This window comes from Danio rerio, chromosome 24 (assembly GCF_052040795.2).
Source record: "Danio rerio strain M-AB ecotype USA chromosome 24, GRCz13ab, whole genome shotgun sequence".
Classification (NCBI taxonomy): Eukaryota; Metazoa; Chordata; class Actinopteri; order Cypriniformes; family Danionidae; genus Danio; species Danio rerio.
Genome location: NC_141044.1, coordinates 26,924,376 through 26,935,332, shown reverse-complemented (window position 1 = coordinate 26,935,332; position 10,957 = coordinate 26,924,376). Strand labels below are relative to the sequence as shown.

The 10,957-nt window shown below is 34.5% G+C and overlaps 1 protein-coding gene across 3 annotated transcripts in view; it reads left to right on the top strand.

Moving 5' to 3' along the window:
- Window positions 1-91: 91 nt before the first annotated feature.
- The window catches only part of mcmdc2 (minichromosome maintenance domain containing 2), a 28,531-nt gene continuing 17,665 nt past the window's right edge, over window positions 92-10,957 (top strand). For 2 of the 3 annotated variants that reach the window (XR_015524276.1, XR_015524277.1), the window contains exons 1-13: window positions 92-863; window positions 1,156-1,286; window positions 1,504-1,563; window positions 3,022-3,217; window positions 3,304-3,426; window positions 4,444-4,545; window positions 5,689-5,817; window positions 5,908-6,142; window positions 8,132-8,337; window positions 8,731-8,897; window positions 9,223-9,402; window positions 9,984-10,120; window positions 10,827-10,936. Coding sequence is in view for 1 of the 3 variants with exons in the window: in NM_001324440.1 (NP_001311369.1) it covers window positions 767-863; window positions 1,156-1,286; window positions 1,504-1,563; window positions 3,022-3,217; window positions 3,304-3,426; window positions 4,444-4,545; window positions 5,689-5,817; window positions 5,908-6,142; window positions 8,132-8,337; window positions 8,731-8,897; window positions 9,223-9,402; window positions 9,984-10,120; window positions 10,827-10,936 (1,873 nt within the window). In the remaining 2 variants the exon portion in view is untranslated. The remainder of the gene's footprint in view (window positions 864-1,155; window positions 1,287-1,503; window positions 1,564-3,021; window positions 3,218-3,303; window positions 3,427-4,443; window positions 4,546-5,688; window positions 5,818-5,907; window positions 6,143-8,131; window positions 8,338-8,730; window positions 8,898-9,222; window positions 9,403-9,983; window positions 10,121-10,826; window positions 10,937-10,957) is intronic. The other variant, NM_001324440.1, reaches the window with a different exon arrangement.

Here is a 10,957-nt window from a genome sequence, read left to right as displayed (position 1 = left end):
TTTGCTATTTATTTAGTTACTGAGCGGTTACGGACCAGCACATAAAAGCAAACCTATTGTCTTTAAGGCAAGAAGCTGCAGGTTAATGGGTTAAAAACTTAATTTATACTTATCACCATACTTCCCCAGTTGATGTGTGACATTAAGAATCACTTTCTTTTAAAATATGCAAATTAGGTAATACATAATATTAAAACGTGCATAGGACTACTATCACATTAATGTGAAGATATATGGAGGTCAGATTCAAAATTGTTGTTACTTTTTTTTGTCATTTTATAAACAAATATTTTTTTTTATCACTATCAAAGTTCAGAAAATACTGCAAACAACCGGAAAAAAAAAACATTTTCAATTTTTTGGTGTTAGAAATTTCTATTATCAGGTATATTATGAACACAATCTTCTGTAAAAAAAAAAAAAAAAAAAAAATTCTGATTAAAGATATGAATATAGAAATAAACCTCACTGTATATTGTAAATGAAAAGTATTGAAATTGAAATAAGACAAATTGATAAAGTCCAATAAGAAACACGTCCCAATCTCGAAACAATTGCCTGTAGGGTCATAATTTATTTACATTAGATATTGTGTGTTTAAACAATTAGTGAGGAACATATTAACTGTTTATAAGCAGTAAATTGTAGTTCAAATGTTTCTTAATTCTCTTAATTTACTACTGGCGCGTCTAATTTGCATAAGTTGTAATAAAGCGCGAGCTAATGCTGGCTAGAGTAGAGAGGAGGACTGGGCAATTTCGGTGACATGGAGGCTTTACGTTCTCTGAAAGAAGCGATAATAGTTTATTTAGATAGAAGTGGTGGGTTACGTAAATTCATCAAAGACTGCAATGACTTTAAAGGTTTGTTTACAAAGCTGAGAGCTTTATTAGCCGGTTAATTCGATATTTACATGTAAGTAAGCTAACGTCAGTGGTTTACCTCAGTACTCAGGAGCTTGCGAGGACGTGAGACGTTCAGTTTATACATCCGTGTTTATATCAAAGCGAATTCATTTTATAAACTTTTTTTAAAAAGTTATAAATTTTAACCGTTCAAATTATTTATCATTTTAATAAATGATTCTAACTTGAAGTAAATTAGGATCCAGAACGCCGCATCTTCGTAATGAAAAGCGGTAAACATGTATTTCAGGTGCACAGCAGATGGAGGCCGTATATCGCTTCAGTTTGGATGTGAATCCCTCAGATGTCCTTCAACTGGACGCTTTGCTGGGAGACTGTATACTACACGACCCCATCAAAGCAGTTTCACTCTTTCAGTCAGTGAGTCTCACGGAAAATATCATACAACACACCCCACTAAGTTATCACACGGTTGCTTATTCAACATGGCTTTAGATTGTATTTTTCTGCTAGTTTCTGCTGTTTCCTGTGTGTAAAAAGTAAAAAACAGTCAAAATGTGTTATTATTCTGAACACAACACATTTCTATTTACATTTAGAAACTTTCAAACAACTGAGTGCAGTGGTTATTTTTCAGGTTTGTTTTCTGTCCATAAAGACCCTGTCACTTATTGACCACATAGAAACAGAAAGCCAGGTAAGATGGATTTAATGTGGATTTCACTTAAGGTTTTGTAATATTATTGTTATTATTTTTTTAATAGTTAACTAGCACAATAGTTTTCAGCATTGATCACACCCACATTGCAAAATTTCTCTGGCCCAGCTCTAGCCCACACAATCAGCTTTTGCTTGGCCCACATGCCGCAGTGAATTACGGGTCATAACTGGACCAAGTTTGTATTCAAGACAAGGGCCAAACATGGACCATATCTGGGCCAAATCTTAACCAAATTAATAAACCATAACATAATAAACCTGAACTGGGCCTGATATGGCCCATATTTGGAAGCCAGATTTGGTGCGTCACGACTACAAAGAAATTCCATAAACCCATGAAGTGTTGTGCATTAATAATGGTAATGGTTAGTAATGGTTAATAATAATGAAATTGGTAAAATAATAATTTATTTTATGCAGTGGCGCAGTAGGTAGTGCTCTTGCCTCAGCAAGAAGGTCGCTGGTTCAAGCCTCGGCTGGGTCAGTTGGCATTTCTGTGTGGAGTTTGCATGTTGTCCCCGCGTTCGTTTGGATTTCCTCCGGGTGCTCCTGTTTTCCCCACAGTCCAAAGACATGTGGTACAGGTGGATTGTGTAAGCTAATTTGTCAGTAGTGTATGTGTGTTAATTTAAGAGTGTATGGGTTTGGCAGTGTTGGGTTGCAGCTGGAACGCCATTCGCTGCATAAAAAATATGCTGGGTAAGTTTGCGGTTCATTCCGCTGTGGCGGCCCCTGATTTATAAAGGGACTCAGCCAAAAAAAGATGAATGAAAATATATGCAATGTTGGTTAAATTCAGTAGTTTTGCAGCATACAGGAAGCAATAAATTAATAATTCAAATATTTAAATCTTGATTGTTTCCTGGACTAAAATAAAGGCATTAGAGGATGCAAACAGGAAGATGGAAATGATTTTGTGTATTAAAACATTTATTTACTCAAAAAATGATTTAAATGTGGGTCAAGATTATGATTAACTTATGTGGCCCACATATAAGTTTTTGACATCTGGCTCATGTCTTGTGTGCCAAACCCAGGCCATGTTTGGCCCACATGCTGTATGCCAGTGCCGGATGAATGCCTGCTTTCAGCTACATGCCAATTCTGGGCCAGAATTCTTTGCTACCTGGGTATTAGGTAATGTGTGCGTATTAGCATATTACAACATTTTCCTAAGGGTCACATGAAACTTAAAACCAACGGCTGCTATAAATACAGTTTGACAGAACAGTTAAGTAGTTGATTTTAAAATGCTACTTACATTTTTAATTTCTGGTTAATTGAATGCAGCTTTGGTGAACATTCATGACATTTTCATAATTTTTTTTTTCAATCCTTAAATGTTTGTTTTAAACATTTAGAAAATCTTGAATTTCTTAAATCAAAGATAAGTAGAGACAGCATTAAACTAAAATAAATTAAAAATCTTCTTCAGGTTAATGTTGTTTTAAAGCCAACCCACTTGCCACCTTTTCCCAACTATTGTCTGGACCTCTCTGAGTTTCCCCGTGGGTATGGTCCAATGAGACCTTTAGCTTTGCAGGGCCTCGTAATTGCCATGACACGTGTCACCAAATACACACAAGGGGCCAGATTTCTCTGCTCAGAGGACGCATGCCCTTGCTCCAGAGGTATGTAACTTCATTAACTCTATAGGCTTGTTTATTTTTTATTATCATTACTTTATTCTTCAACACAATTTTTCAATTCACTCAAGGGTTTCATCATATCAGAGTTCATGCACCAGGTGCCACAGAGTCTGCCACAGTAAGGAATGACTTTACCTGCTTTCTCTGCTTTTCTCCACTGAAGGAGGATGTGAAGTCTCGGGTTTTAGGAGGTGAGACAACATTAACTTGATAAGTGATTAATCAATAGCATTAAAGTCACATAAAGTACCATACAGAGTTAGTATATGAAGAAACAACGCATTCAGTTAAAGGGAGAGTTCCTTTTATTACAATTTACTCTCTTTAATGTGGTTCTACACCTTATGAGTTTCTCTTATCTGCTGAAATTACAAAAGATTTTGAAGGGACCTTGATGCTTTCACCAGTTTACTTCCAAATTAGGATTAGCTCAGTGGATGCCAGCTACCAGCATTTTTCACAATATCTTATTTTGTGTTCAACAGAAGAAAGAAACTTGAATAGGTTTTGAACAATAAAGGGTTGTAGGAATAATTTACAGTTTTTATCCAAAAAATGAACAGTCTGTCAGATGAAGCCTGTACAATCTAGTTTCGGGTCCCATTTTTCTCAGGATTGCTCCTGGTGCATCATTGATCAATCTGACGTTTGTGGCCACTAAAGGCGCACTCACACTAAGCTGTACGAACTGTGCCCTAATTATTAGAGTGTTTAAAAGATTAAAGTTAAATTAAATATTCTTAAGAATAAAATATAATGTGTTCTTTGGAAGAGTGTACTTACATCGTTATGCTATTACATTGTCATTCTGACAATATATATTGAGTGGCATAAAATGGTCTTGAAATGACAGTAATATTGTTTATTACAATATTTTTTTTCAATATATTGTACAAAAAAAAAATAGATGTCGTGATAGGTCTAGTGACAGTGAATACATTTAAAAATGTTACAAAATATCTCAAGAAAATACTGTTAGTTTGTTCAATTTATCATAGAACCTAGAAGAGTTATGGGTTAGAGTCGATTTAAAAAAAACAACTGTTACTTCAACTTTTAATATATATCACAATATTTCAATTTTTACAATACTCCCACACACATACACACACAGTTGAATAGTAGCATTGTCTCAAAAAGCCAAATGAAATGTTTGAAGGTGCAAATGTGATATTTTATTTTGTTTTACTATTTTTTTTAATTCACAGAGAAGCAACTAGTTGAACTCATTCATGTCCGAGCAGTGGATGTTTTAGGAGTTCATGATCCTGCATCCTTAAGATATCAATCTGTTACCCTTTTTCTAAGAGGTAAATGCACTCTTTTGTCCTTATTTCTTTCTCATGGCATTGCAAATGATTCTTATAATACTTTTAATATACACAGTTAAAGTCAGAACTGTCAGAACAAATGATGTTTAACTGAGCAAGGACATTTTCACAGTATGTCTGATAATACTTTTTTCTTCTGGATAAAGTCTTATTTGTTTTATTTCAGCCAGAATAAAACCAGTTTTAATTTTTTTAAAACCATTTTAAGGTTAATACTATTAGCCCCCCTAAAGCTAAATTCTTTTTCGATTGTCTACAGAATAAATCATTAAACGATGACTTGCCTAATTACTCTAACTTGCCATATTAAGCTAATTAACTTTGTTAAGCCTTTAAATTCCCTTTTAAGCTGAATACTAGTATCTTGAAAAATATGTAGTCAAATATTATTTACTGTCATCATGGCAAAGATAAAAGAAATCAGTCATTAAAAATGAGTTATTAAAACTATTATGTTTAGAAATGTGTTGAAAAATCTTCTCTCTATTAAACAGAAATTAGGGAAAATATACAGGGGGATAATAATTCAGGAGGGCTAATAATTCTGACTTCAACTGTATATAAACTATTAAATGATTAATTAACATAAATAGTACTATGTTGTGATATCATTATCAGGACATGGGATGACTTATGTCATGATGTGATATTTGTTCCTATTGCCCAGCCTTACCTCCAAACCAACCATTAGGCAATAATCCGGTTAGTTTGTGAGAAGTTATGCCTAATTAACCTGATTTTCCTAATGCTAAAGCAGACATTTTAAATAAATAAACACATCCACTCACAGTCTGTTAGTATACTATTAGGTGTTCTTGTCTCTTTTAATAATATTTCTCAGTTACCTTACTGGAGAGGCCGTAGATTCTCTGGACGCTATTAGCATATTGTGTTGACCTAGTATTAGTCTGGAATTCAATACGCCCCACTCCAGTTACTGAACATACATGTTAATAAATGTAAGCTATACTCATTAGTTGTTACAAGCCATAGTGGAATCATTGTTTAAAAGAGCCTGCAGTGTTTCTCTTGGCAGTCGCGTAGGTGGTGAGCGTGTTTCTCAAATAATAAGTGAAGTCCAGCCCCTAACTGTCATTGTTTTGTTTCTTTTAATGTAATTAGATGAACTCTGTAACTCCATGAGAATCGGCCATCTGTACCGAGTTGTTGGGATTCCTGCTCATGTGCACCAGTGGCCTAATGTAACCTGGAGCGTAGAGGCTTGCAGCGTCCAACCATGGATCCCCAAATGTAAGGTCTTGTTTTGACGTTGATGGTATAAAAACAATCAGACATATTCAAAGCATGTCAGAGTCATTTGCTCCTGACTGCCGCTCACAGGCCCCAGTCTGGTTAGCAACAACTTCCAGAACCTGCATACGGCCTCGGCATGTTCCCCGTGGAGATTTGCTGCCATTGTAGCCAACTCATTCGGCTCCCCGGTGATCCCACCTGGACTCTACAACACTTTAAAGTTGGGGCTTCTACTTAGCCTGCTGCAAACCGAAGATAATACAGACTCTCCCAATCATCTGGATGTGCTCGCTCTCACCAGTGACAGCCTTATCATTGACAGGTTCAGCTTTATCAAACACATCTCAGACAACATCATGTTTGTTGAATGAAATCCAATGCTCCAAAAATAGCACCTGTTTTGCTTCTGAATATCACCACTTTCTCACAAAATGTGTGTTTTTTTTTATATAGTTTTTGCTTTCATTGACAATTTATGAGGTTAAGAATTCTTGGGCAATTATTTAAAATTTATATAAAGGCATTTTTCTTATCTTATGCCAATTTTACTTGTTGGTGCTAAATTCAAACTAATATGAAATCATGGATTATTGTGGGAAAAAAGCTTGCTTGCTTGCATATTTATAAACTTTGTGTTAAATAAAGTTTAAGTCAAGTTTCATAAACTAATTTCTAGAAGAGCACGTGATATGATTGTGCACCGCTGGCCACTCGTCCGTAATCAGTAATAATCCAATAAGAATGATCATAGCTTAACATAAATGGACTTTTTCCTTATTGCTCTATCTTCGTTTTGGAAGAATCCCCCCTTCCACCCCATCTCCTCCTTTTTCTCCCCTTCTAAAAAGGGAGCGATCGAGACCTACCTGATCTCGGATCTCCTGATATGCTTCTAGACCAGGCGGGAGCCCTGGGCTCAAATATCTCAGAGCTCAGGGTTATCTCCCGGGACAGCATGCCAAACCTGCCATAAATGCCAAGCATATTTAAGTGGGAACTCTTGAAATGTATTTGACGAGTATTTGACCATTTTTGTCCACTCATTTGGAATATATTTAAAATAAAATAATATATAATATAAATATTTTAATAAAGTGAAAAAATTAAATGCTTTACATAAATACTCATTTATATAAAAAATGAGCTATTTAGACAGAATCACCTTTCTTTAAAAAGTAATTTTGTCTGTTTAAGTTGATACACAAATAGCTCACAGATAAAATGGGGGTTCAGGCATCAAAAAAGTGCAATAAAGCTTTTACTTTTTGTACAGTAGAATGTGCAATGACATCATACAAAAATGTTTGTCAAACATATTTAGAACAAAAATCATTTGATAAAATATATAGGACTAAATTACTAATTTATTGTAATTTTAAAATATTTTGCATATGTTTTAATAAGTACAGGGCAGTGCATGTATGTTTATTTATGCTAAATGATGATGGAACATAATTTCAACCATATTCCATCTAGGGCTGCACAATATGTCATTTCAGCATCGATATCACAAAAAAAACATTCAGGTAAAAGTAATTGTACCATTTGTGAATTTAACTATGATTAATTTTATAGAATTATTTTTATCATTCAATTACTGTTTTTGAACACTTAGACTCGGGAAAGTCTTTTTCTTGATTGTATTTATAGATTGTTATGCATGAAAATACAACACATGCAAATACAGAAATGCGCTGCAAATAGCACAGATCGCAATGTGTTGGCAGACCCCAAATGTTTTATAGATTGATTATTAGATTTTATGAAGATGCAAATAGTAAACATCAATGCATCAATCATTAACTTAACACGTGCATGAAAATACTCACAAAACATGCAAATACAGAAACTCACTGCAAATAGCACAGACTGCAACAAAAATGTGTCTGGGAAATGTATAGATTGTTCAATAGATTTTATGGAGACTCCTACTGCAGAATCATCCCAATTGATCTAACATTATATATTCTTTCCAAATAGAGATATTATGTTATCTATTGCAAATGTATTCATATCGCAATATACTCAGATTCAATATACAATATAGTCATTTTTAGAAATTATTCAGAAGTTACTTGAAACATTAAAAAAGCATATAACTTGCTTATTTGATGCTTTTTACATATTAAATAACATCTGTGAATTTAATATGATGCAGACACTAGAAGCATTTGTGTTTGTGATGTAAAGTTTTTGTGGATATTTTTGAGCTTCTAAAACAATCAAATTTGGTAACATTACACATTTTTTGCATTTAGGCTGTGTAAGTGTCATCAAAATAAATGCATATTATATGCCGATTTATTCACAGGTTGATGAGATATAGCCTGCAGTTGGCCTCGCGTGGCATTCATCATGCACTTACAGGAGAGCTTTTAGCATCTCTATCTAGAGATGAACATGGAGCAAGTACTGCCAACATTCATGCAGGTTCTGCTTTGCTGGCATCTGGAGGAGTCTGTCTGCTAGGAGACCTCACATGCTACAAGAAAGACAAGATGGACATGCTTCAGTCTGGTGCAAAATAGTTCTGTTGGATAAATATACAAGAAAAAAATTGCTAACACTTTAGAATAATGGTCCATTGGTTGTTATTCTTATTGTAATATTAACATATAGTGAATGTATTTACTAACAGTAAGTATGAATAATCTAGTAAAGCATTTATTAGTCATAGTTCAATATTTACTAATGCGTTATTAAAATCCAAAGTTCTGCTTGTTAACAATAGTCAATACACTGAGTTAACATGAACTAACATTATTTAACTTATTAAAGATGAATAAATAACATAATAAATGTATTACTAGTTGTTTGTTAGTGTTAGTAAATACATTAACTAATGGACCATTACTTTAAAGTGTTTCAAACATTTCTTATGCATTTAAAGATATTTATTTTTTCTTCCAGCTCTCGAAAGCAGAACAGTGTCTGTTTTCATTCCTGCAAAGAAATATGGTGATGATACAGACCAGCAGCTCTCTTTCCCCATCCAGTGTAACTTCTGGGCCTTAGTTGACATCGCTTCCCCCTCCAAGAGGACAGCCAGATGTGATAATGCACTGCTGGGTTCTGGGGTGGGTAGTAGTAAACTGGAGCATTTCCTCAGGAAATGAGATGGGAGTTTAATTGTAGGAGATTTAGAAGCGTACAGTACATACCAATAGACTGATCAGATGTAGAAGGAATGCTGGAATGTTTCACAAACGACCCCACCTCACTATCTTTTTGGGAACAGTAACTAGACACAATGCCATCTATTTTCAGAGAGTTCCTCAATGTGCTCATTTGTGTCAGTAGTTGAATCGCACCCGTTACTACTACAAAAGTGAATCTTGATACATGCAATAGTTTCGCAGTGCATGTTTATTTTATTGATTATTATTTGTGATTTAAATGCAGGAAATGGGCTCAGTTCCCCTTCAGCTTACAGGAGCATTTGGACTTGTAGTTCAGTGTCGCGAAACAAGCAACAATCATCCAATCCTATCCATGACAGTGCACACACTGAGACAGGCCATGTCGCCAGGAGAGCCTCTTTATCCTGCATGCATGCAGTTTACCACACAAGACTACAAAGAGGTCTGTCTGCAGTGTTGGGGAAAGTTACTTTTTAAAGAAATGCATTACAATATTGAGTTACTCCCTAAAAATATTTACTAGTTGCGTGACTTAATTACTTTATATGGTAAATAATGTTTTACGTTACTTTTGCAATACTTTTTATTACCTTGCTGAGGCCTAATCACTTTCAGTAGTTTTTTTTTTTTTTTAAATATAGGAGATCTGCACTTAAAAATGCACACTATAACCTACACCTTCACTTACCTTAAAAAAAAAATATATATATATATATATATCCATCCATATTTTAGGATAATGCTATCTGAGAACTTCCTTGCCGTATATACAGTTTATTGAAAGTATAAAGCAATGTGTTTGCTACTTTTGTACTATTTGTCTTAAGTAAAATCACTGTCCATAGAGACAGCCAACTTTTCCTTTTCTTTGATGACCTGAACACATTCTGTCAGCATATAATAATAATAAACTCTATTCAGGCTGCTGTTTCCTGTCTGAAATTTTGTCATTTATGCAGTTAGATTTGGCAACATCTACACAATAGAAAGCCAGATTTTCAGAACTTGCATATCTGTTTTCAGCTCTTGGCTCATGCAAGACAATTGAAAGTGGACTTGAGTCTTGATGCTGAAAGGATGATCCATGGCTATTACATGGGAAGTCGCAGGTTTCGCTCAGACTCAACACAGAGATCCTCAGTAACTTCTATTAAACTCCTGTAAGTATCACAGAATTAACTCAATGTTTTGGGGGAGCCTTTAAAACTACATTAAAGCTAGTTTATGCATTTACAATATTATACCACTAGATGGACCAGTTTACATTTCCACCATTTGCTAAGGACAACCAGTATCTCATGCTGTAATATTTAAACATCATTTTAAATTTAGATTTAGCCTTTGACAATTGAGGGGGGTTATTATATTTTGTATGCACTGCAAAAGAATTAGCACAAGTATGCATCTTGTTTTTAGTACAAATATCTAAATATAACCAAACAAATACTTAAGATTAAGGAGTCTACAATACATGCATTTAAATAAATTGATTTGAGCCATAGATGAAATTTAGGGGTCAATTTTCAGATTTGTTCTCACTTGAACCATTAACACTGATTTGATATTTTTTTCAGAATATAGTCATTGACTTTTTTGCTTCTTGTGTAAACAAGTTTAATTGAGCGACAATATTTGCAATGGACAATAGTGTTAAAGTTGTTTGTTCAAAAGGAACAGCAGCTAGAACATGTCTTCATACTGATTGAGAGACTTTTTGATCATATTAAAGATTTAAAATGTTGCCAACACTGTCACTTCCATCTGGCAAGCATTCCAAGTTGTAATTCACATTCTTGTTCTCTAAAAGGTCTTTAAATGTATTTTATAATAACAGCAGAAATGCTTTACATTTACTTATCCTGACAGGATTGCACTGGCCCAAGCTCACGCTAAACTCAGTCTGAGAACAGAAGTTTTGGAGGAAGATGCAGTCATTGCAGTACTGCTGTGTGAGAGTTCAGTCACCCTAAAACATGGTTTGTTTCTCCTTTATTCGT